The sequence below is a fragment of the Salmo salar genome, chromosome 19, assembly GCF_965601325.2.
Source record: "Salmo salar chromosome 19, fSalSal1, whole genome shotgun sequence".
Taxonomy (NCBI): domain Eukaryota; kingdom Metazoa; phylum Chordata; class Actinopteri; order Salmoniformes; family Salmonidae; genus Salmo; species Salmo salar.
This window is the reverse complement of record NC_138309.1, coordinates 68,899,248-68,926,385: the sequence shown is the minus strand read 5'-3', so window position 1 is coordinate 68,926,385 and position 27,138 is coordinate 68,899,248. Positions and strand designations below refer to the sequence as shown.

The 27,138-nt window shown below is 42.2% G+C and overlaps 1 protein-coding gene across 7 annotated transcripts in view; it reads left to right on the top strand.

The window, feature by feature from the left end:
* The first annotated feature begins 1,423 nt into the window (after window positions 1-1,423).
* Window positions 1,424-27,138, top strand: part of si:ch211-180a12.2 (uncharacterized) — a 67,637-nt gene continuing 41,922 nt past the window's right edge. For 6 of the 7 annotated variants that reach the window (XM_014159296.3, XM_014159292.3, XM_014159294.3 and 3 more), the window contains exons 1-5: window positions 1,424-1,554; window positions 9,445-9,756; window positions 10,120-10,422; window positions 19,015-19,323; window positions 20,562-20,672. In XM_014159296.3, the coding sequence (XP_014014771.3) occupies window positions 1,503-1,554; window positions 9,445-9,756; window positions 10,120-10,422; window positions 19,015-19,323; window positions 20,562-20,672 (1,087 nt within the window). In that variant the 5' untranslated portion in view covers window positions 1,424-1,502. The remainder of the gene's footprint in view (window positions 1,555-9,444; window positions 9,757-10,119; window positions 10,423-19,014; window positions 19,324-20,561; window positions 20,673-27,138) is intronic. The other variant, XM_014159295.3, reaches the window with a different exon arrangement.

The window sequence follows — 27,138 nt, the reverse complement described above, 5'->3', positions numbered from 1 at the left end:
ATGTTACTAAACATTGGTAGCCCCCTATGGTTGTTGTAGGGGTGGGCAGGGGGGGATTTGTGGGAATCTAAGAGGAGACTCAGGGGATGGATGGGTGGGTGGGGGACTGATAGGTAACCTTGGTGGGATAGGAAGGGATGGGCGGCATGCGTTCTTTGGGCGGGAGAATGGGTCAGGGTTATCTTTGTATGCATTTATTTAAAAAATGTTTTTACCTGCAACCCAAAACTAAATAAACAAATGAGACTAAGAAAGAAACGTGTGTCAAATACAACATTGAGTAAATGACAGAGAGTAATTGAAAACACAAACTAGCTAGACTGATCATCGTATAATCTCCAAACAGGGATTAACACACTTTTTGTGTGTGATTGGAGTTAAGTAACAATAACCACTGTCTAGTTACTGTCACACCCTGATCTGTTTCACCTGTCTTTATGCTTGTCTCCACCCCCTCCAGGTGTCGCCCATCTTCCCATTATCCCCAGTGTACTTATACTGGTGTTCTCTGTTTGTCTGTTGCCAGTTTGTTTTGTTTCATCAAGCCAACCAGCGGTTTTCCCAAGCTCCTGTCTGTCTCTAGTTCCTGTTTTCTAGCCTTCACGGTTTTGACCATTCTGCCTGCCTTGACCCTGAGCCTGCCTGTCGTTCTGTACCTTGTTTTACCACCCTGGATTACTGACATCTGCCTGCCCTGAGCCTACCTGCCGTTCTGTACCTTTCGGACTCTGCTCTGGACTACTGCCCTCTGCCTGCTCTTGATGTGTCGATTGCCTGCCCCCCTGTTTTTGTAATAAACTTTTGTTACTTCGAAACTCTCTGCATCTGGGTCTTCTCCTGAGCCTTGACAGTTACAGCTAATAAAGTTAATGAATAATTGGTGGGGGAGGTAGTAAATACTTTATTGTTAAAAATTCAAGCTGTGGGTCTGGCTAATGGTTAACCACAATCAAAATGAAAGATCATTATAGCGGCTGGCCAGATAGCTAGAACAGGGACAGATCAGAAAAGAAAGGTGTGAACTGCTCTCACTGCTCTCCCTTTCTCCCCCATCAAATTGTCAATACAGGCCTTTCCCTTCATTCAAATCCAAGGGTAGCCTTCCTTGGGTGTTTGCCTACATAAGCTCAGTGGGGTTACCCACCAGCATTTGGCCATCGCAACGCAGCACCAATGTAAAGTAGTCCAAAAACCTTGGCCGTAGGCCCAACTGAATTTTAAGTGACTGCTGTCCTATTTGTGTGTCTTTGCACATTACCCTCACTCTTCCCTTGCTCTTTCTCTCCATCTGTCAGTGTGACGGGGGGGGGGGGGGGGGGGGGTTATTTAGCCAACTACAGCACAAGCCCCCTCTTTTCTCTCCTGAGGGGGCTTCGGGACAAAATGTCTTATCCCCCTGTGTCTCCTCATGGGTAAAAGCCCGCCCACTGCCCCCCACCCCCCCATATAAGAGCCGGTGAGGGAGAGATGATAAGAAGTTAGTCTTGGGACAAGCTCGGACCATGCAGTGTAAAGTCCTTCTCTGCCTCTACTTCCTGACAATCATAAAGCATGGTGAGTGTTATGCCATTCTGATCCAACCTTAAATTCGTACATTGTTCCCCTTGCCTGAGAGGATGGAAGTTCAATATGTAGCTAGATGTTAACTAGCTGGTTCATCGATGCCCATGAAAGGAAGTTAGGCAATCAAGCAAGCATTTTAGCCAGGTAGCCTAGAACAACAAACTAAAATGGTGTACTGTATGATAGTTATAGACCGTTTTGGCAACATGAAAGAGAGGAGGATGGCATTTGCACTTTTTTACAAGTAGGGCGAGTCAACATGTTACGGCCCTGGATCGCAATTGATTCACTTTGACTGAATGAGCTGCAGAAGATCCTGAAACAAACTAATTGTGTTTTCATCTATGCTCGAAAGTGCTTAGGGTTAATCACAGGCTCTTGAACTTGCCGAGTACAGTGTATTTGTAATGTCTTATCATCTTGTCACTTGTCTTCCACTTCTTACCATGGTCATTCATATGCATAGTTTGTTTGAATGCTTCTTGTGCTGTGTATTAGGCCTCTCACTATTGTTTTACGTTGCCAGAATGAGCTGCAAAATATTCTGAAAAACTTAATTGGATGTCCATCTATGCTCATAGGTGGCCTACGGGCAACCAACATCACACAGTGTTGAATGTACACTGATATTGTATTGAATTATCAACTGAATAAATTCAATGTACACCCAACCAACAAAACACAAATAAATGTGCATGTTGAAACTCTTGTACTTGCCTGGTATTTGCTTTTTGCAATGCCTGATCATCTTCCATCATCTTACACTTCTTACCGTGATCAAACATTTGCATATCTTGTTTGAATTATTATTGTACTGTTTTATTGTATTGTTGTGTATTAGGCCAATAAAGGCCAGGACATAACTGTAAATGAGCGCATGATTGCCTATTTTAAATTAATCAGAGGGAACAAAGAGACCAAAGATAACCCTGAAGGAGCTACAAAGCTCCACAGCGTGGATTGAAGTATCTGTCCATTGAACCACTTTAAGCCGTACACTCCACAGAGCTCAGCTTTACGGAAGAGTGGCCAGAAAAAAAGCCATTGCTTAAAAAAAAAAATAAGCAAACACGTTTGGTGTTCACCAAAAGGCATGTGGGAGATTCCCCAAACATACGGAAGAAGGTACTCTAAAATTTAGCTTTTTGGCCATCAAGGAAAATGCTATGTCTGGTGCAAACCCAACACCTCTCATCACCCCGAGAACACCTGTCACGTTCACCATCTTCAAACTCCCAATCATAAATAAACCAAGGTGCAGCGTGCATGGAATTCCACATCTTTTAATGAAGATGAAACTCACCAAACAACAAAACGTGACGTTCTGGGCTGCTCACAGGCAGCAACACAAAAACAAGATCCCACAATCACAGGTGGGAAAAGGGCTGCCTAAGTATGATTCCCAATCAGAGACAACGATAGACAGCAGCCTCTGATTAGGAACCATACTCGGCCAAAAACAAAGAAAAAAACAACAGAGCGCCCACCCCACATCACACCCTGACCTAAACAAATAGAGAAATAAAACGGCTCTAAGGTCAGGGCGTGACAACAACATTCCCACAGTGAAGCATGGTGGTGGCAGCATCATGCTGTAGGGATGTTTTTCATCGGCAGGAACTGGGAAACTGGTCAGAATTGAAGGAATGATGGATGGTGCTAAATACAGGGAAATTCTTGAGGGAAACCTTTTTCAGTCTTCCAGAGATTTGAGACTGGGAAGGAGGTTCACCTTCCAGCAGGACAATGACCCTAAGCGTACTGCTACAGCAACACTCGAGTGATTTAAGGGGAAACATTTAAATGTCTTGGAATGGTCTAGTCAAAGCACAGACCTCAATCCAGTTCAGAATCTGTGGTGTGACCTAAGGATCGGTGTCCCATCAACTGGACAGATGTAAATCATGCAGCGCGTTGTCAAGATCGCAGATTTTAGAGAAACAACAAATGTCGGTACATATAAGTGTCTTATATGGGCTGAAAGCTTAAATTCTTGTTAATATACCTGCACCATCCAATTTACAGTAGTTATTACTGAAAAAAATGCCATGCTATTGTTTGAGGAGAGCTCCTAACAACAAAACACTTTTTTCACCACGATAGGTTTGATAAGTTCACCTTTGAAGGTGAAATGTGTACTTACATTCTGAAATCTTGCTCTGATTTATCATCCAAAGGGTGGCAGAGATAACATGAAGTGTTGTTTTGTTAGATAAAATTATTTTTCATATCCTAAAAAAGGTCCATGTAGCATGCACGATCGATTTTGTATTTCCACTCGTTCAATTTGAAAAAAAAGGAATCTGTGAAAATCTCACCCTAAACGTTGTTTCAACGAGTCACATCACGTCCGTATATATATTCCTCAGAGATCCTAGAAGGTAACAAGACTTCACTATATCATTAGGAGTGTAGTATATCCTATAGGACACCATATTTGGTCAGAGAGCGACGCCGATGACGCGGGCGGTCATCACTTGAACAACAGTTTTTTTGTCAAATAAGCAAACAAAGCTAGCTAGATAGCCAATGAGCTGGGCTATATGGGAGTTTACGACTTTATATGTGGTAAAAATGTAGCTATTAACCTTGTACGACAACCTGCCTTTTCATTTTGGACAAAAATTATAAGGATATTCAGAGTTATGAAATCTGGTTGTTTTGCAAATGTTGAACTTATACTTGCTAATACTTGGAAAGCTAAATCAAAGTCCAAGTATATAGATTTGACGATATTCTTGCATAAAAATTTTATATGAATGCGACAGTCTCCTTCACGATTTGCCAGAATGTACCTGAGGACTTCACACTAAAAGTATTGTAGTTCACTCATACTAGTTCACTCAAGTTATCCATCTGAAACTTTCCATATACACAGCTGCCATCTTGTGGACACCATCAGAATTACAACCAGGGTGATGGCTTTAACTGACCTTTCTCTTGCATTTCAAAGATGGTGGTAGAAAAAGACCGGTTGGTTTTTTCTTTGTATTTCCTTCTACCAGATCTATTGTGTTATATTCTCCTACATTCAATTCACATTTCCACAAAGTTAAGTGTTTCCTTTCAAATGGTACCAAGAATATGTATATCCTTGCTTCAGTGCCTGAGCTACAGGCAGTTAGATTTGGGTATGTCATTTAGGCAAAAATTGAAAAAAAAGGGGGCTATCGCTGAGAAGTTTTTTAAAGATTGGGTTCCGCTGGTGTACAGCATCCAACTTGAAGGAGCTGGAGAAGTTTTGCCTTGAAAAATGGGCAGAAATCCCAGTGACTAGATGTGCCAAGGTCATAGAGACATACCCCAAGAGACTTGCAGCTGTAATTGCTGCAAAAGGTGGCTCTACAAAGTATTGACTTTGGGGGGGGGGGGGGGGGGTGAATAGTTATGCACAATCAAGTTCTGTTTTTTGGTCTTATTTCTTGTTTGTTTCACAATTTGCATCTTCAAAGTGGTAAGCATGTTGTGTAAATCAAATTATACAACCCCCACCCAAAATACATTTTCATTCCAGGTTGTAAGGCAACAAAATAGGAAAAATGCCAAGGGGTGTGAATACTTTCACAAGCCACTGTACTCCAAAAGCACAATGTCAACAGTCATATCACAATTTAATCTTGTTTTGCACTATCCAACTCCCTAAAAACATTTTCTTAGAGAACAGTATTGTATTAGAATAGTTCAAAATAGTTTTCAGATCCTTCTTTACTTTTTAGAAACATGTAGCAATTCTCACATCTTGAGGTTTCACTCATAATTCAAATTCAAAACCATGTTTGCAGGGATAGTTTAAGCATCAATTATTCTGTTTGTTGTCACTCATTACCTATCTTGTCGTCTATCTTCTTACATATCTTAGGAGTCTTAGGGTCAACTAATCAGATCTTTCTCTTTATCAATATTTCTACTATACATATGCCTTTTAGCAAGCACTTTTATCCAAAGCAGTTTACGGTAGTGCACGCATACATTTTCGAATGGGTTGCCCCAGGGGGATTCGAATCCACAACCCTACCAACTAAGCCACACAGCTCTTTGTTCTTTTTTTTCTCTCCTCTCCTTCCGCTCTCCTGGTCACTCCCCCCATCATCCATCCATCATTCTGAAAGTTGTGCTAATATTAACACTTCACCTTCTCCTCAAGTATCAAACTTCACGGCTTGCCTTTAATCCTATCGACAAATATTTATAGCCCTGGTTATTTATTAATGTAGGGAACCAGCCTTACCAGTGTTCCTGTAGTGGAACATTGTCTCCCAAGCCTTCGTATTGCATTTACCCTAGCTATATTTACCCTATATATAGCATACTGCAAAATTGAGGCAAAATTGACCTTTTGAGAGAGATGCTGGTCAGAGGTGAGAAGAAAGCCTGGAAAGAAAGTATGCAATGGTATTTCACCAACCCTCCTCCTCTTTAACTTGAGGGTTTAGATTTGTGTGTTGTGAAATTGCATACATGTACTGTAGACCTACTATGTGTTCAAAGCCAATAGGAATGCATTCTTTTCACAACAATAATTTGCTGTTCTAACATTTTGTTGTAAGTTTTTATCTCTGTGGTTTGTGTTTCTTTCTCTTGATTGCTTTAATGACAATGGCTGTTATATGCATTTCTCAAGATATTCCACTCGTGTAACAAGCAACAGTCAGGAATTGTCACGTCCTGACCAGTAAAAGGGGTTATTTGTTATTGTAGTTTGGTCAGGGCGTGGCAGGGGGTGTTTGTTTTGTGTGTTTCGGGGTTTATGTTCTAGGTTATCTATTTCTATGTTAGTTTTGTCAATGACCTCCAATTAGAGGCAGCTGGTTGTTGTCTCTAATTGGAGGCCATATTTAGTTGTGTTTGTTTTCACTTGTGTTTGTGGGTGGTTGTTTCCGGTATAGTCTTGTCATCTCCCGTCTGGATTACTGCAACTCGTTGTTGGCTGGGCTCCCTGCCTGTGCCATTAAACCCCTACAACTCATCCAGAACGCCGCAGCCCGTCTGGTGTTCAACCTTCCCAAGTTCTCTCACGTCACCCCGCTCCTCCGCTCTCTCCACTGGCTTCCAGTCGAAGCTCGCATCCGCTACAAGACCATGGTGCTTGCCTACGGAGCTGTGAGGGGAACGGCACCTCCGTACCTTCAGGCTCTGATCAGGCCCTACACCCAAACAAGGGCACTGCGTTCATCCACCTCTGGCCTGCTCGCCTCCCTACCTCTGAGGAAGCACAGTTCCCGCTCAGCCCAGTCAAAACTGTTCGCTGCTCTGGCACCCCAATGGTGGAACAAGCTCCCTCACGACGCCAGGACAGCGGAGTCAATCACCACCTTCCGGAGACATCTGAAACCCCACCTCTTTAAGGAATACCTGGGATAGGATAAAGTAATCCTTCTAACCCCCCCTTAAAAGATTTAGATGCACTATTGTAAAGTGGTTGTTCCACTGGATATTATAAGGTGAATGCACCAATTTGTAAGTCGCTCTGGATAAGAGCGTCTGCTAAATGACTTAAATGTTAAATGTAGTCTGTGCACCTTACGGGACTGTTTTCGTCGTTTGTTTTGTTTAAGCATTTTCTCCTTCAATAAAAAAAGATGATAAATATACCCGCTGCATTTTGGTCCACTCCTTACGACGCCTGTGACAGGAATGGAGTTTGCCATAGGATACATACATCTGATACCATTCTGCAGGTTTAGGTTTTTCATCATGAATCTTGTTCTGGAAGCAGCTCTGCATAGTGGTCAGTAGCTGGCACAGCCACAAAGTCATAAAATATAATTTTAACTCTAACCTTACACTGCTAACCCTAATGCCTAACCCTTAATACATTCTTCTTACTACAATCTAGCCAATTTTGACTTTGCAGCTGGCCTATCTCAGGGAAAAAATAAATAAAATAAAAAATACAAAAAAAATAAAATAAAAATAATCGCTCAGTTCTGCCGCCAGGACAAGATTCATGACAATAAACGTCAACCTGCTACCATTCTTACGTTGCGGTTTGAATGCCTGACTATGAAAAGCCAACTGACACTGAATCTTGAAGCGTTGAAGTGTTGCACCCTCTATAGCCATCATGGTTATTATTTGACACTGCTGGTAATCTTCTAGGCGGCAAGTAGCCTAGTGGTTAGAGCGTTGGACTAGTAACTGAAAGGTTACAAGATCAAATCCCTGAGCTGACAAGGTAAAAATCTGTTGTTCTGCCCCTGAACAAGGCAGTTAACCCACTGCTCCTAGGCTGTCATTGAAAACAAGAATTTGTTCCTAACTAACTTGCCTGGTAAAAAAATGAAAAATCTATGAACATTTGAATGTCTTGGAAAATGATATGGCCACATGTAGTCTTAAATCTCTACCCGGTACAGCCAGAAAAGGACTGGCCACCCCTTGGAGCCTGATTCTTCTTAGGTTCTTGCCTTTTAGGGAGTTTTCCCTAGCCACTGTGCTTCTGCCTCTGCATCGTTTGCTCTTTGGGGTTTTAGGCTGTGTATCTGTAAAACACTTTGTGACAACTGCTGATGTAAAAAGGGCTTTATAAAATACATCTGATTGATTTATTGATTGTGGTCTGCTGGGATAAGTAAATCTGCTCTAAACTCACTGAATTAACTAATGTTTCATCAACTGAGCTTTCAGTCAGTTGACCAAGCTGTATATATAGCTATTGATCTTACAGGTTATGTTGAACTTCACATAACTTCATAATTAAGACGTTGCCGATACTCAGAGATGGTAGTATTTCTGTGACATGTATTTGACATATGTATTTGACATATGTATTTCAATTACTTTTGAGTATTTGGTCATTTGTATTTGAAAGGACAAAAAAAACATGTAATTGTGGTAAGATACTTCAGAGAATGGTATTTAGCATTTTCAAATTACTAAAAATACTTTTCTACCATTGTTTATAGCACTTCAAAATGTTGTGGCCCCCGTCACGCCAAATTTGCTGCATTGGTATCAGAAGTCTGATGGCACTATCGTGTGAGGCCATGAGGTGTTGATGGATCAGTGGAGGACCTTGAAATAAAGTTGTATGCACAGGGATGCACTTCCAGAGTGAGGATAATGGGGTAAATTTGGACCAAAAGTGGGAAGTGAACTCAACTTTGAAAGCGAACACACACAATGTTATTGCCACACGATCACTACACTCACTCTCAGTCGGGTAATGAGTGCCATGCCTCTAATTTCTTTCAAACCGCTTTCTACCTGCACCTCTGATAACATCATGTCCATGGCAAGGTACGGTATCTCATTTCTGACACCAGTGCAGCGAATTTGGACTAAAAGGGTGCCACAAAGCTCTGAAGATTAACACGCCATGAACTGTGCCAATTAACTGGACTTTAGGTACTGCTCATAGCATGTTAGCCAAGGGTCACAAGTTTATTTATAACTAATTTAAAGCTGAAATCCATCAAGGGGGAAACACCGCCACTGTTGGACCCAGCACCTTTGTTATTATTTTTGTTTTATTGATGAAACAGAGGAGAGGAGCGTCCAGCAGCATGGTAAAAATAATTGTAGTACATATTCTGGTGTTCTATTGCAAGTGCAATGATGTCCGAAGGGGAAAAAAAAAAAACTGTTAGTTGTTTGAAGAAACTAGTTTTTTGTTGTAATATCCCCAAAAGGGTATGGCAGTTTCCCCCTTTACAGATTAGAAAATACAAAATACATTTATTTTAATTACATAATTTTTTCGGCACCAGTATTTTGTATTTTACTTTGGTCTTAAGCGTATTTTGTATTTTATAACTAGATACATTTTGATGCATCTTTGTCCATCTCTGATGATACTTTTGTTTGTCAATAAGGACAAAATCCTTATGAACATGTATATAGACCACTGATATTTTCAATGTTTTTCACTCTTTCTTTCAGTCTCCCCAACTGAAGTTTTGGTCCGGCCATATACGTCTGCCCTTCTCCCCTGTTCTATCTCAGTCCCTCCTGAAGGCGACTCTCTCCTGGGGATCAGTTGGACCTTCAACGGATCTCATATAGCCTACTTCGGGACGACAGACGACAACCATGTCGACAAAGACTTCAGTTGGGACACCAGTTTATTTGTCAATGGGACCTTCTCTCTGACTGTGCTTAATGCCACTCTTGAACAACAGGGCGTGTATGAGTGTAAAGTCAGATACAACGTCTCCGAGCTACACTCCAGCAATGTCACATTGGACATCAAAGGTAAGTCTTTCATTGTCCTTTCAGTTTTAAATTAGGTCTAAGGCCCTGCTCAAATACCTCTCTTCCACCCTTCCGTGATGTATTGAATGATCTAACATGTTTGGATAGGTAAAAACATGAGGTCCTCTTCACAGCTTTCACCAATCCAATAACTTTCACTAAAGGGAGAAAGGAAAGGATGCCATTAAGTAGTTTCTAATTTGTAGTTGTTCCCTCATGTGACATTCATGTATCCAGTTCTCTCAGACAAGTAAGGGCAACAGATGATGGGAAAATAAGTCAAAAACATTGGACACAACTGGTTATGTGAATCTGAACGCGTCACCATGAAATCAAATAAATAGAATCTCTCTCATTTCTTAGTTCCACCCACTCTCTCCATTCCTTCCACGATGGTGGTACTGGATGTGAAGAGTGAGCTTCAGTGTATTGCAGAGGGTTTTAGCCCTCCACTCATCTACTTCTCCTGGACCAGAGCTGGGGAGGTGGTCCAGCTAGAGCAAGCGGTCACAGCGGTCGACCGCACCCCAGAAGGGACCTACTGGGCGGTCAACATCTTGAAATTTATCCCTTTGGTGGATGACCAGAATGTGATCTATGGCTGTGTGGTCACTCACGCCACCCTGGACAAACTGCTGAGCTTAGAGTTTCAACTCAGCTTCGTCTGTAAGTGTCAACTTTTTCAATTAATTACATTTGATTAATACAATACATGGTTGTCAACATGATACATATCAAGAGACCGTTTTCAGATTTTTTATATGGTATAGAAGTTCATTGAAAAATAAAGGTGAGCCGCGCACTCTAGGAGCTCAGATGCAAAATTATTTATGTCCAACAATTCGACAGACAAGCTGTCTTCATCAGGGTATAATGACAAACACTGCGGGATGACTCATTTATATAGTGTCAAAAGACACACACAGGTGGCTGTGATCATGGCCGGGTGTGGCCTGATATCATTGGTTCATTTTCATGTATTGAAATAGCATAAAAAAACAAATGGATAGTATACGATCATGGCTACATAAGCCTGCAAACATTTACAATAGCAAAATAATCACAAGAATGGCTTCAGATCAAAGTCTTTAAATTAAAGATCCAGGCAGCCTCTCGTTTTAACAATAAATTGTCAAGGTCACGCCCTCTCCTAGGGAGGGTGACATATTCGATGCCAATATAACGAGTAGCGACAAAATCGAGTGGTTTTCTTCCAAAAACTGGGCAAGTTGAGTTCTTGCACCTAATGGTGCTACGATGCTCCGAGATGCACTTTTAATTCGCGCTTTGTTTTACCCACATCATTTTTACAAGGACAAGTTATAAGATAAATAACTGCCTTAGTGGGGCACGTGATAACACCTTTGATTGGGATCCGTTTCCCTGTTTGGGGGTGTTTGAAGGATCTACATTTACAAGTGCCACTGCACAAGGTTAGATATTCTTGTGTATGTAAAAATCGGCTGGGAACACCACAGCTCACGAACCTGCTTCCCTATTCCCCAGCTGAGTGCCGTCGCCAGGCATGAGGTGGGAAGGATGGTCTCGGTTTCCGGGGTTGAAGCTGTGGGGCTACAGTGGCGTGACAGCGCATCCTGACATTCTGGGATCGGCCGGTATTAGAGGGAGAAGTTGAACCGGGTGAAGAGCAGGACCCACCTAGCTTGCCTGGGATTGAGGCGCTTGGCCGCGTGAAGATTTCAGGTTCCTGTGGGCAGTCCACACAATGAACGGATGTTCCGCCCCCTCCAGCCAGTGCCTCCACTCCAATGCCATCTTCACCTTGAGAAGCTCACAATTCCCCACATCGTAGTTCCTCTCTGTGGCATTGAGGCGGTGGGAGAAGAAGGCGTAGGGATGCAACTTGAGGTCCAGGGCAGAACGCTGGGACAGGACAGCCGCCACCCGAAACAAATCGGCCTCCACCACGAACTGGCGGGTCAGGTCAGGATGAACCAAGATGGGAGCTGTGGTGAAGCAATGTTTGAGATCCCGGAATGCCTGGTCAGCAGCTGGGGACCAAGTGATCGGAACCTTGGGAGAGGTGAGTGCAGACAGGCGGGAAGCCAGGGTGCTGTACCCAGGATAAAAGATGGCAAATCCCAGGAAACATTGCAGCTGCACCCTGGATGGTAGGCTGGGGCCAATCCACCACTGCTCTCACCTTTCCGGGAACCATCTGTACACTCCCTGCAGCGATGACGTAACCCAGAAAGGGGATGGTGGAGCACTGGAATTCGCACTTCCCTGCTGTCACAAAAAGCTAGTTCTCCAGAAGGTGTTGGAGAACCTATCGGACGTGGAGCACATGTTCTTTGGCGAAGCGGGAGAAGACGAGGATGTCATCAAGGTAGACAAAGATGAACCAGTTCAACATGTCCCGGATAACATCATTAACCAGAGCCTGGAACAGAGCAGGGGCATTGGTAAGGCCAAATGGTATGACCAGATACTCGTAGTGACCGCATTGAAGGCAGTCTTCCACTCATCCCCTTCCCGTCGCCACACCAGGTGGTAGGCGTTCCGTAGGTCCAGCTTGGAGAACACTGGAGCGACTCGGAGGCCGAGGAGATGAGGGTTAGGGGGTAGCGGTTCTTCACCGTTTTGTTGAGACCTTGGTAGTCGATGCATGGTCGCAGGGTTTTGTCCTTCTCCACAAAGAAGAACACTGCGTCGGCAGGGGGAGGCAGAAGGATGGAGGAACATTGCAGCTAGGGAGTCCTCAATGTAGATCGCCATAGCCTTGGTCTCCGGACCTGACAGAGTACAGTAGTCCCCAGGGCGGAGTGGTGCCTGGGAGAAGGTTGATCCCGCAGTCATAGGGTCAGTGAGGCATAAGCGAAGTGGCCTAGGCCTTACTGAAGACCTCCCGGAGGTCCTGGTACACTCAGGAATGGCGGAGAGGTCCAGGGCAACTTCCGAGCCCCCAGGAAGACGTCCTGGGGCAGGTTGCGCTGACTTCAGGCAATGGGCACGGGCTCCAGCCCATGATGGCCCCAGCAGACCAGTTAATGAGGGGATTGTGTCGCTGGAGCCAGGAGAATCCCAATACCACGGGAACCTGAGCAGACTTAATAAGCAGGAATTGGATCGTCTCGCTGTGGTTCCCTGACACACGTAGGTTGATGGGGGTGGTATTGTGGGTGACCCGGCCTATAGAGCACTGGACGGGCGCTCTAACGTCCATGGGAATTAAGAGGAGCTGTAGGGATGTCCAGCTCAGAAGCCAAGGTAGCGTCCATAAAGCTCTCAGCCACAGAGTCAATGAGTGCCCGGAGAGATTGACTGATTCCCCCATAGCAAAATGGCATGAAAAGGGGTGCGAATAAGGGGAGAGGAAAAGTTCTCCGTATGGCCCACCAGATTTCTCGCGCCTACCAGTGAGCCAAGTCTTTTAGTGGACAGGTGGAGACGAAATGACCGGTGGTCCCGCAATACTTAGTGCAACTCTTAGTGTGAAGCCTGTATAGCCGTTCAGCTGTAGACAGTCTAGCTCTGCCTAGTTGAATAGGCTTGGGAAGGTGACTCAGCAACCTTCAGACTCTAGGGGGAACTCTGGTAGCCTCGGGTTCTCTCGACAACAGAGACTTGCGGGATGCCTCGGAGGCGAGGTGGAATTCTTGGACGAGCAGGTGAAATCGAATCTCTTCTCCTTCCCGTTGTTGCCCATCGAAACGAATGGTCAAGGCAATGAGTGAGTCGAGATCTGTCAGTAGTTCCCGGTTTGAAAGCTCGTCCTTTACTTCCTCCGAAACTCCGTGCAGGTACATGTCAAACAGCGCTTCCGGGTTCCAGGCACACAGCTGCCAACGTGCAGAAATCCACCGCATAGTCTGCCACATTGCGGGAGTCTTGCCGAAGTTGATGTAACTTCCAGGCAGCCTCTCTCCCGGACAACGGAGCATCGAAAACTTTCACCTCTGCCACGAACTCCTCCAGACTGAAGCATACGGCCGACTGTTGTTCCCATACTGCCCGTAGCACAGGCGTGAGCCCTCCTGGACATCAGTGTAATGAGGTATGCTATCTTAGAACGGCCCGAGGGGAAGGAGGAGGGCTGCAGCTCAATGATGAGGGAACACTGAGCAAGAGACGCCCGACAGGTGCCCGACTCTCCATCGAAGCATTCTGGGGGGAGGTAAGAGGGGTTCTTTGGTGACCGGGGAGTCAGTGCTGCTTACAGCCGGGTTACTGAGGGGCTGGGAGGTTACCGTCGTGGTAGGTTGCCTAACAGACAACCCGTGGAATTGCTCCAGCAATGTGTTCAACGCTTGGTCATGGCGTTCGGCCAAGGTCTGGAAACCTTCCATAAGACCCCGAAGCAACTCCTCGTGCATTCCAATGGTGGCTCCTTAGGAGGAGATGCCATTGCGGAGCTGGTCCGAGTCTGCTGGGTCAGTCATGGCCAGTTAGTAATATCACGTTTTAGGTAAGACCCAGATGCAGACAGTGTTGAAGTAACAAACGTTTATTACTAGGTCAAGGACAGGCAGAGGTCAGTAATCCAGATAGGGTGCAAAAGGTCCAGAACGGCAGGCAGTCTCAGAGTCAGAGCAGGCAGGGGTCAATAATCCAGTGTGGTGTGGCAAGGTACAGAACGGCAGGCAAACTCAGGGTAGGCAGAATGGTCAAAACGGGGATAAACTAGAAAACAGGCACTAGAACAGACAGGCGCAAGGGGAATACCGCTGGTAGGTTTCCCGAAACAAAACGAACTGGCAACAAACAGAGAACACAGGTATAAATACACTGGGGATAATGGGGAAGATCTTGAAGGGGGTGGAGACAAGCACAAAGACAGGTGAAACAGATCAGGGTGTGACACCATCATATCAATGTAAACTTGGAGTCATGCGATGACATGTGTGGTCCTCCCATTACAACTTGTCGGGAAAGCATGCAGTTTATTAAAATCCACCCAAAACCACTCATTCCTTTAATTTGCAATGTTAAATAACACTAATAGGTGAGAACAATATATTTTGTGAACAAATGTTTCATTTTGGCGTTATAATGAGGTTGGTAGCAACATGGAAAATTGTTGTGGAAATCTGTTGCATGTCAAGTCGACTACAAATTCCACAATGCTCTCTATGGTCTGGCTGGCAAGCTCGGTAGCAACAGTGGTCGAAAAAGTACTCAATTGTCATACTTGAGTAAAAGTAAAGGTACCTTAATAGAAAATTATTCAAGTAAAAGTGAAAGTCATTCAGTAAAATACTACTTGAGTAAAAGTCTAAAAGTATTTGGTTTTAAATATACTTAAGTATCAAAAGTATAAACAATTTCAAATTCCTTATATTAAGCAAACCAGACAGCACAATAATTTTTTTATTGACGATCGCCAGGGGCACACTCCAACACAATTTACAAATGAAGCATTTGTGTTTAGTAAGTCCTTCAGATCAGAGGCAGGGGATGACCAGGGATGTTCTCTTGACAAGTGTGTGAATTGGACAATTTTCCTGTTAAAATGTAACAAATACTTTTGGGTGTCAGGGAAAATGTATTGAGTAAAAAGTACATAATTTTCTTTAGGAATGTAGTGAAGTAAAAGTAAGTTGGCAAAACTATAAATAGTAAAGTACAGATACTCAAAAAAAACGTCATTAGTACTTTAAAGTATTTTTACAAAGTACTTTACACCACTGGGCAGCAAGAAAACGTAGCTACACACAATAATACCAAAGACAATATCAGCATGTAACGTAGCTAGTTAGCTGTAAAAATCGCCTAAACAAACTGCATTATCAGATTTAGGAGTCTACAAAATCACCATGTTCAACCTGCAGATTGATATGCCTCAGACTGGAGTCTGACATTCGCAACGACAGATACACTTGGAGATGGGAAATGTTGCCCATGCTACGTCAATGGGCCGTGTATTGCATTCTGAAAGATTCTGGGACAATGAGCACTCTCCTTCATGGTATGAATTTGAGTTTATTGGGTGCTAGTTCAAAACCCCCAAATTAGCACGAAGTACAAATTTACAAATCTTTTCCTGAGATTTGAGATAATTAACTTGCTCTCTGTATTATCGTATAGCTCTGGAATCGTGACGTTACATACGAGGAAAATAGGCACCTTTCTCGACATATACAGTGACTTTGAGAAGGTACTGCGCGATGATAAGCTTAGAAACCGCGTGAAGGGGCATGAAGACGTGATTGGTCGACAGTATGTTGGGTGTGGTGAAATATATTAATTCATTGGATTCCTATCTCGTTTCTATAATATATCTGGCAACGGCACCATGCAATGCACCCTGGACTAAAGAGGCAGACAAATGGCAAAAATGTGCTAGACCCTCCGTTAAATTACACATTTTTCTAGGTAAGAATATCGCAAAAGTATGATCAATGGCTCATTCGAGAGACGACACCCTCCCGAGTTATGACATCGACCAGTATTGAAATCTGACATGTATGATAGACGTTTTCACAATCTAAAAATCATATTCCTATTAACTTCCAGTGTAGTGAGACTATCATGGTGCTACCTCATACCGGCCAGATGGCGTTCAAACAGGCAGCAAATAACTCATGAAACGAAGCAGGGAGTGTGCAGAACTGTCATCAAGGCAAAGGTTGGCTATTTGAAGAATCTCAAATATATTTTGATTTGTTTAACACTTCTTTTGGTTACTACGTGATTCCACATGTGTTATTTCAGTTTTGATGTCTTCACTATTCAATAATGTAGAAAATAGTAAAAAATAAATAAACCATTGAATGAGTAGGCGTTCTAAAACTTTTGACCGGTAGTGTAGATGGATGATTTAAAATAGGTTATTGGACCATAAACAGATATGGTTCATTAACCTATACGGTCCAAATAATGATGATCCACGCTTTAAAAATATAATAATTTTTCAACCTTACACAAGCAATACAAGACATTTATTATTATTATTATTATTATTATTATTATTATTATTATTATTATTATTATTATTATTATGGTGGGAGATTATAATACGGTTTTAAATACCTCTATGGACCGTAAAGGAAATCACAATACAAACTATCACCCTCATGCACTTAAGGAACTCCGGAATTTCATGGATATATTGGAACTAGTGGAGGCATACATTTCCTGATGTCACATCTACTCCCGCTCGACGTCGCCAGTTTACTAATCACTGGCTCTGACAACCATTAGGCACACCTGGCACCATCGTTATGCGCACCTGTGACTCATTAGACTCACCTGGACTCCATCACTTCACTGATTACCTCACCTATATCTGTATCTATATCTATACACTTTGGTTCATTCCCCAGACAGTATTAGTTATGTTTCATGTCCAGACGCTGCTCTTGTTTTGTATCGTTCCATGTCACCCCCTTGCTTCTTGACTCCCAGCTTCTCCGTTACACCTGACCTAGGGAGATATATGGCGGAGGCTCAATCAAGCTAGTCATCTTGACTACTTTCTTATGTCATTCTCTCTGGCACCAAAAGTTTAAAAACTGTTGATTGGGGACAGAATGAGGTCAGACCATCAAATAATTGGCATATATATTACTCTGACAGAAATTCCACGTGAGAGAGGATATTGGAAATTTGATCAAAGCCTATTGGATGATAACTTGTTTTTAACTAGGACACAATAATTTATAACGACTTTTTCCGACATTATATAGGTACAGCAGATCCCCTTAATGGGACACTTTTAAATGTGCCTTTGGAGGCCATGCAATTCAGTACTCATCTATAAAGCAAAAGTAATTTAGGTCAAGAGTCCATATTAACAAAGGAAAGGGAAGGACAAACAGTACAGATAGCAATAAAAACTGTACCATAGAGGCTCAGATTTAGAGGAAAAACAAAAAGAAATGGAAGAACTTATTCAAGAAGGGTCAAGTGTAATATATTATAAAAATAAAGCAAACTGGATGGAATATGGGGGAAAATGCACCATTTAAAAAAAAAATCTTTAACATAGACATGCTTCCAAAAATAATTTTCTGAAAGTTGTTACAAATGACGGAGTCACCCATGATTCACCAAACAATATTTTGAAAGAGGAAGTACTTTAAGCATATGTTTACATTTGTCGCCTCCATCTCCACTAACCGAAGCTAATTGTATGGATTTCATTTCTATTAATAAGGTAAAATTGACAGCTGTACAGAAAGACTGGTGAAGGCCAAATTACGGAGGAAGAACTTGACGCAATTAATGCCTTTAAGTCCGGGAAAACTAGGGCTGGATGGCATACCAGTGGAAGTATACCAAACCTTTTGATATAGTCAGAGGGCTGTTATTAGCATGTTTTAACCACTCCTATAAAAATGGTACATTATTAGACACTTACCAAGAAGGTCTGATTTGATTATTACTGAAACAGGATCCAAGTGGTAAATATAAAGATCCAGTCCATTAAAAAAATCGTAGGCCTCTTACACTTCAGCGTTGTGCAAAAATTATAGGAAAATGCATAGCGCATAGACTTAAAAAGCTATCGTCTGATATTATACATTGTAGACAATATAAGACAAGTACTGGAAACAATAGAACACTATGAAAAATATGGGAAACCAGGCCGGGTATTCATAGCTGACTTTGAAAAGGCTTTTGATAAAGTACGACTGGAGTTTATATATAAATGCCTGGAATATTTCAATTTTGGAGAATCTCTTATAAAATGGGTTAAAGTTATGTATAGTAACCCTAGGTGTGAAACAGTAAATAATGGCTACTAGAAATGAAGACTATTACGAGATCTTCAGTTTCTTGGCCATTTCTCACATGGAATAGCCTTAATTTCTCAGAACAAGAATAGACTGACAAGTTTCAGAAGAAAGTTATTTGTTTTTGGCCACTTGAGCCTGTAATCGAAACCACAAATGCTGATGCTCCAGATACTCAACTAGTCTAAAGAAGGCCAGTTTTATTGCTTCTTTAATCAGAAAAAGTTTTCAGCTGTGCTAACATAATTGCAGAAGGGTTTTCTAATGATCAATTAGGCTTTTAAAATGATAAACTTGGATGAGCTAACACAACGTGCCATTGGAACACAGGAGTGATGGTTGCTAATAATGGGCCTCTGTACGCCTATGTAGATATTCAATAAAAAAAATCTGCCGTTTCCAGCTTCAATTGTCATTTACAACATTAACAATGTCTACACTGTATTTTTGATCAATTTGATGTCATTTTAATGAACAAAATGACTTTCAAAAACAAGGACATTTCTAAGTGACCACCAAACTTTCGAACGTTAGTGTACAATTTCTCTTTCCTCCCCAGACCTCCCGACTGTTACCCTCTCCACAGTGCCCTTGCCCTCCCGCGACTCCCCGCTCACCCTCTCCTGCGACATCGAGGGCTTCTATCCGGAGGACGTCTCCGTTTCCTGGCTACAGAATGGCACGGAGCTCCCCGCACCTCTGCTGAGCGAGTCGGGCCTGGACGGCACTTTCAGAACCAGGAGCTACTACACCCTGAGCCCTGAGCAGAGGGAGCTAGCCGGGGAGGTGGAGTGTGTCGTCCATCTGCCCAGCGTCACTGAACCTGTGGTCAGCTCCGCAGCCCTGGCCGACATCGACCCCATCATAGGTAAGAGAGAGAGGGGAAGGGATAGGGAGAAAGAGAGCAGAGGGGAAGGGACAGAGAGAATGGTCACAAATTCAAGATATCCCAACATTGGGTTTGATACAATCCTTAGCTGGGTTTCCACCATAACCCGCTCTTAGAAACAACAGAGGGTGGTAAGAGGTTAGAGAGATGGACCAGTAACCAAAATGATTACTACCAATACTGTTGTTCCCTTGAGCAAGGCAATTAACCCCAAAACTAGCTCTCCATCCAGGGGCGCTGCAACACGGCTGTGTGTGTGTGTGTTACGCACGCCTCTAGAAAGAGGGCACGCAACACCCTGCTACAACTTAACTCTCCGTGGTGTGAAAAAGGTATGGAAGTGTAGGTGTGAGCAAGGATGACAAATAGGCAGAGAATTCCGTTTACTGGGAATTTATTCCTTCACGCGGTAAGTTTGGGGAAAAGGGGCTGGACGGAACCAAAGCAAAGAAACTAAATATCAAAGCCCCCTCTCCTACCTTACCTGCCTACCCACCTAACTAGCACCACCTGGTGCACTAACCAAAATACAGGGGATGGTCCACCCAGGTCTTTCCTAGTGTGCATAGACAATAAATTACTATGGGTATATGTATGCCCGCGGGCCTCTTGCCTAAGCACTCCCTCGGTGCCTTCCCCTTCCCCCCTGGGAACAAATGACACAGAATATTCCAAATGTCTTCACAACAAACTGAGAAAACAACTCAGGACATTAAAGAAGCTCTCTCTGAGCAACAAACGAACACAGAACATTACAATCAGCTCTCACAGCAACAACACAGTACATACCAAATGTCTTAGCAACAACCAACATGCTATAACTCTCAGCCATAATCTCTGGGTCTCCCAGCAAATATCTCTCTGCAATCATCTCTCTCTTTCTGAGCAACAGAACTGGGGCTTATATAGCTTCAGAAGAAGTTAGTAATTGGAGACAGCTGCGTCCTGACGAGGGGGCGGGGTTAGCTCTCCAATCATCAATGTTGATTGACCAATCAGCTGCTTGTAGAGAATTTCAGAAATCCATTTCCTGAAATACATACATGATAATACACAAACCACAACACAGAAACTGGGGAACGTAACAGTGTGTGAGGTTGGGGAAAAAGGCAGAGAACAAATGTATGTCCTTACCAAATGGACAATAAAGTGTATATTCTATTCAGCCTGGCCTCAAACATATTCTAACCTCCTCCCTTGTGTGTCTCCTCTCCCAGAGACACAAACTGTGCTGACCAAGTCTGCCAAGGCATCTGTGGCTCTGATGTGCATATCTCTGGTGCTGGTCTTTCTGCTCTGCTTTGGCTTCTCCTGGAGAAGGAGGGATGGTGAGTAAAACACAATATTATTTCACTTTAATAATAATGTACATCATATTTAAATGTCCATATATTTCCATATGTATATCTGAATATAAATACAGTATATAATGAATGATGTGTTAATGCACTGTGTACTGTAATACCTGCTAATGCTATCTTAATGAAAGTGGTATACACAGTATATAGATTGGCTGGTGCAACATATACTGCCATTCAAAAGTTTGGGGTCAGTTAGAAATTCTTTTTTTTTTAAAGAAAGGCACATTTTTTGTCCATTAAAATAACATCAAATTGATCAGAAATAGAGTGTAGACATTGTTATAAATGACTATTGAAACTGGAAATGGCTGAATTTCTTTTATTTTAATTTGTAATTTTTAATGGAATATCTACATAGGCCCATTATGAGCAACCATCACACCTGTGTTGTAATGGCACGTTGTGTTAGCTAATCCAAGTTTATCATTTTAAAAGGCTAATTGATCATTAGGAAACCTTTTTGCAAATATGTTAGCACAGCTGAAAACTGTTGTCGTAATTTAACCTGTTATGGCTAGGGGGCAGTATTTTCACAGCCGGATAAAAAACGTACCCGATTTAATCTGATTATTACTCCTGCCCAGAAACTAGAATATGCATATAATTATTAGCTTTGGATAGAAAACACTCCAAAGTTTCTAAAACTGTTTGAATGGTGTCTGTGAGTATAACAGAACTCATTTGGCAGGCCAAAACCTGAGAAGATTCCATGCAGGAAGTGCCCTGTCCGACAATTTCTTGCCCTTCTTGATTATCTCTATCCATTACAGAGGATCTCTGCTGTTACGTGACACTTCCTACGGCTCCCATGGGCTCTCAGAAGGCGGCAAAAAGCTGAATCGTGGCTTTGCAGGCTCTGGTTGAAACAAAGTAGCGCGTTTGGGTAGTGGCTGGTTACAGTACTGTGAGACTCAGGCGCGTGCCCGCGTCGACCCCATGCTATGTTTTCTTTCGTCTGTTTACCTAAACGCAGATTCCCGGTCGGAATATTATCGCTTTTTTACGAGAAAAATGGCATAAAAATTGATTTTAAACAGCGGTTGACATGCTTTGAAGTACGGTAATGGAATATTTAGAAATCTTTTGACACGAATTGCGCCATGCTCGTGACCCTTATTTACACTTCGGATAGTGTCTTGAACGCACGAACAAAACGCCGCTATTTGGATATAACGATGGATTATTTTGGACCAAACCAACATTTGTTATTGAAGTAGCAGTCCTGGGAGTGCATTCTGACGAAGACAACAAAGGTAATCAAACTTTTGTAATAGTAAATCGGAGTTTGGTCAGGGCTAAACTTGGTCGGTGTCTAAATGTCTTGCCGTGATGGCTGGGCTATCTACTGAGAATATTGCAAAATGTGCTTTCACCGAAAAGCTATTTTAAAATCGGACATATCGAGTGCATAGAGGAGTTCTGTATCTATAATTCTTTAAATAATTGTTATGTTTTTTGTGAACATTTATCGTGAGTAATTTAGTAAATTCACCGGATGTTTGCGGGGGGTATGCTAGTTCTGAACGTCACATGCTAATTTTAAAAAGCTGTTTTTTGATATAAATATGAACTTGATTGAACAAAACATGCATGTATTGTATAACATAATGTCCTAGGGTTGTCATCTGATGAAGATCATTAGTGCTGCATTTAGCTGTGGTTTTGTTTTTTGTGACATTATATGCTAGCTTGAAAAATGGGTGTCTGATTATTTCTGGCTGGGTACTCTGCTGACATAATCTAATGTTTTTCTTTCGCTGTAAAGCCTTTTTGAAATCGGACAGTGTGGTTAGATTAACGAGAGTCTTGTCTTTAAAATGCTGTAAAATAGTCATATGTTTGAAAATGGAAGTTTTCGGATTTTAGAGGAGCTTGTATTTCGCGCCACGCCCATCATTGGATATTGGAGCAGGTGTTCCGCTAGCGGAACGTCTAGATGTAAGAGGTTAAAGAAGCAATAAAACTGGCCTTTAGACTTGAAGAGTATCTGGAGCATCAGCAGAAACAGACGCCTCACAAGTCCTCAACTGGCAGCTTCATTAAATAGTACCCGCAAAACGCCAGTCTCAACGTCAACAGTGAAGAGGCGACTCCGGGATGCTGGCCTTCTTGGCAGAGTTCCTCTGTCCAGTGTCTGTGTTCTTTTGCCCCTCTTAATCTTTTGTTTTTATTGGTCAGTCTGAGATATGGCTTTTTATTTGCAACTCTTCCTAGAAGGCCAGCATCCTGGAGTCGCCTCTTCACTGTTGATGTTGAGACTGGTGTTTGCGGGTACTATTTAATGAAGCTGCCAGTTGAGGACTTGTGAGGCGTCTGTTTCTCAAACTAGACACTCTAATGTACTTGTCCTCTTGCTCAGTTGTGCACCGGGGCCTCCCACTCCTTTTTCTATTCTGGTTAGAGCCAGTTTACACTGTTCTGTGAATGGAGTAGTACACAGCGTTGTACGAGATCTTCAGTTTCTTGGCAATTTCTCGCATGGAATAGCCTTCATTTCTCAGAACAATAATAGACCGACAAGTTTCAGAAGGAAGTTATTTGTTTCTGGCCACTTTGAGCCTGTAATTGAACCCACAAATGCTGATGCTCTAGATACTCAACTACTGAAAAATGTAGTTCATTTAATCTGATTGTCATAAGGTTCCATGACGTTGTCAACACAGGGCATCTGAACACACAAAATACATTTTGATTATTTTCATTACATTTTGGGTGTTTTATTGAACTTTTGTACACCTCTTGTGGTCCCGGTCAAAAATAACCGGTCATTAGAAATAAATGGGTGAGACTACACTTTGTGTATAAAATTGAGTTCAGGCACAAGCCCATTCATCATATGGACACACTTCCTCTCCCAGACCCCCCACAAGCATATGTGTTTGAGCGCACACACACACACCTCACTCCCCTTCTTGGCTTCCATGGCATCCCCCCACAGGAACCTTTCCCCAATATACAGTTGAAGTTGGAAGTTTACATACACTTAGGTTGGAGTTATTAAAACTCATTTTTCAACCGCTCCACAAATTTCTTGTTAACTTCTTTGGGATAGGGGGCAGTATTTTCACGGCCGGATAAAAAACGTACCCGATTTAATCTGGTTACTACTCCTGCCCAGAAACTAGAATATGCATATAATTTGTCGATTGGATAGAAAACACTCTAAAGTTTCTAAAACTGTTTGAATGGTGTCTGTGAGTATAACAGAACTCATATGGCAGGCAAAAACCTGAGAAGATTCCATACAAGAAGTGCTCTGTCTGACAATTTGTTGTCCTTCTGTTGCATCTCTATCAAAAATACAGCATCTGTGCTGTAACGTGACACTTTCTAAGGCTTCCATTGGCTCTCTAAAGCCGCCAGAAAGTGGAATCGGATGTCTGCTGTCTCTGGGCAAAGTACAACAGCTCTGTTTGTGAGTGGTCAGCCTGGGGACAGTGAGACTGAGATGCGCATTCACGAGACTGCTCCATGTTTTTCTATCTCTCTCTGAATGAATACAACGTTGCCCGGTTGGAATATTATCGCTATTTTACGAGAAAAGTAGCATAAAAATTGATTTTAAACAGAGTTTGACATGCTTCTAAGTACGGTAATGGAATATTTTGACATTATTTGTCACAAAATGCGCTCGCGCGTCACCGTTTGGATAGTTACCTGAACGCATGAACAAAACGGCGGTATTTGGATATAACTATGGATTATTTGGAACCAAAACAACATTTGTTGTTGAAGTAGAAGTCCTGGGAGTGCATTCTGACGAAGAACAGCAAAGGTAATACCATTTTTCTAATAGTAATTCTGAGTTTAGGTTGTCCCAAACTTGGTGGGTGTCAAATTAGCTAGCCGTGATGGCCGAGCTATGTACTCAGAATATTGCAAAATGTGCTTTCGCCGAAGCGCTATTTTAAAATTGGACATGGCGATTGCATAAAGGAGTTCTGTATCTATAATTCTTAAAATAATTGTTATATATTCTGTCAACGTTTATCGTGAGTAATTTAGTAAATTCACCGGAAGTTTTCGGTGGGTATGCTAGTTCTGAACATCATATGCTAATGTAAAAAGCTGGTTTTTGATATAAACATGAACTTGATTGAACAAAACATGCATGTATTGTATAACATAATGTCCTAGGAGTGTCATCTGATGAAGATCATCAAAGGTTAGGGCTGCATTTAGCTGCGTTTTGGGGTATTTGTGATGCATGCTAGTTGCTTGGCAATGGCTGTGTGTTTTTTTGTGTCTATGTACTCTCCAAACATAATCGAATGTTTTGCTTTTGCTGTAAAGTCTTTTGGAAATTGGACAACGTGGTTCGATTCAGGAGAAGTGTATCTATAAAATGGTGTAAAATAGTCCTATGTTTGAGAACTTTGAATTATGACATTTTGTGGTTTTAAATTTGGCGCTCTGATTTGTCACTGGCTGTTGAATAGTGTGGGACGATTTCGTCCCACCTCCCGTAGAGAGGTTAACAAACTATAGTTTTGGCAAGTTGGTTAGGACATCTACTTTGTGCATGACACAAGTCATTTTTCCAACATTTGTTTACAGACAGATTATTTCACTTATAATTCACTGTATCACAATTCCAGTGGGTCAGAAGTTTACATACACTAAGTTGACTGTGCCTTTAAACAGCTTGGAAAATTCCAGAAAATGATGTCATGGCTTTAGAAGCTTCTGATAGGCTAATTGACATCCTTTGAGTCAATTGGAGGTGTACCTGTGGATGTATTTCAAGGCCTACTTTCAAACTCAGTGCCTCTTTGCTTGACATCATGGGAAAATCACAAGAAATCAGCTGAGACCTCAGAAAAAAAATTGTAGATCTCCACAAGTCTGGTTCATCCTTGGGAGCAATTTCCAAATGCCTGAAGGTACCACGTTCATCTGTACAAACAATAGTACGCAAGTATTAACACCATGGGACCACGCAGCCGTCATACCGCTCAAGAAGGAGACGCGTTCAGTCTCCTAGAGATGAACAGACTTTGGTACGAAAGTGCAAATCAATCCCAGAACAACAGCAAAGGACCATGGGAAGATGCTGGAGCAAACAGGTACAAAAGTATCTGTATCCACAGTAAAACGAGTCCTATATCGACATAACCTGAAAGGCCACTCAGCAAGGAAGAAGCCACTGCTTCAAAACCGCCATAAAAAAGCCAGACTGCGGCTTGCAACTGCACATGGGACAAAGATCGTACTTTTTGGAGAAATGTCCTCTGGTCTGATGAAACAAAAATAGAACTGTTTGGCCATAATGACCATCGTTATGTTTGGAGGAAAAAGAGTGATGCTTGCAAGCCGAAGAACACCATCCCAACTGTGAAGCACGGGGGTGGCAGCATCATGTTGTGAGGGTGTTTTGCTGCAGGAGGGACTGGTGCACTTCGCAAAATAGATGGCTTCATGAGGAAGGAAAATGATGTGGATATATTGAAGCAACATCTCAAGACATCAGTCAGGAAGTTAAAGCTTGGTCGCAAATGGTTCTTCCAAATGGACAATGACCCCAAGCATACTTCCAAAGTTGTGGCAAAATGGCTTAAGGACAACAAAATCAAGGTATTGGAGTGGCCATCACAAAGCCCTGACCTCAATCCTATAGAAATTTTGTGGGCAGAACTGAAAAAGCATGTGCGAGCAAAGAGGCCTACAAACCTGACTCAGTTACACCAGCTCTGTCAGGAGGAATGGGCCAAAATTCACCCAACTTATGCTTGTGGAAGCTTGTGGAAGGCTACCCAAAACGTTTGACCCAAGTTAAACAATTTAAAGGCAATGCTACCAAATACTAATTGAGTGTATGTAAACTTCTGACCCACTGGGAATGTGATGAAAGCAATAAAAGCTGAAATAAATCATTCTCTCTACTATTATTCAGACATTTCATATTATTAAAATAAAGTGGTGATCCTAACTGACCTAAGACAGGGAATTTTTACTAGGATTAAATGTCAGAATTGTGAAACTGAGTTTAAATGTATTTGGCTTAGGTGTATGTAAACTTCTGAATTCAACTGTAATATTTCCCCCATTGGAACCACACCTGTTGGCATTTTCACAAACAATCGCAACATTGTTTCATTGTTTCGCTTTATCCTTTGAAAATAGACATGTAATAATATTCTGGGGATGAGCATGCGTGTCTAAAATATGTAACCATTGTTCCTCTTTAGTGCATTTTATATATGTCGCAAGTAAAAGCCTTGGGTAGCGAGTTGATACAATTCCAAGGTTAAAACCACCCTCAGACTTTGGAAGATGTAAAATGTTCCTTTTTATTCTTTGAATTTTATTTTCCCACATAAAGTCTGTTATGACCGAGTATACTTTTTTAACGGATGTCTTCGATGGGGTAATTGGTATTACTGAAAATAAATACAAAAACTTTGGCTGCCATGCTGTTCTAAAAGAGGTTTAT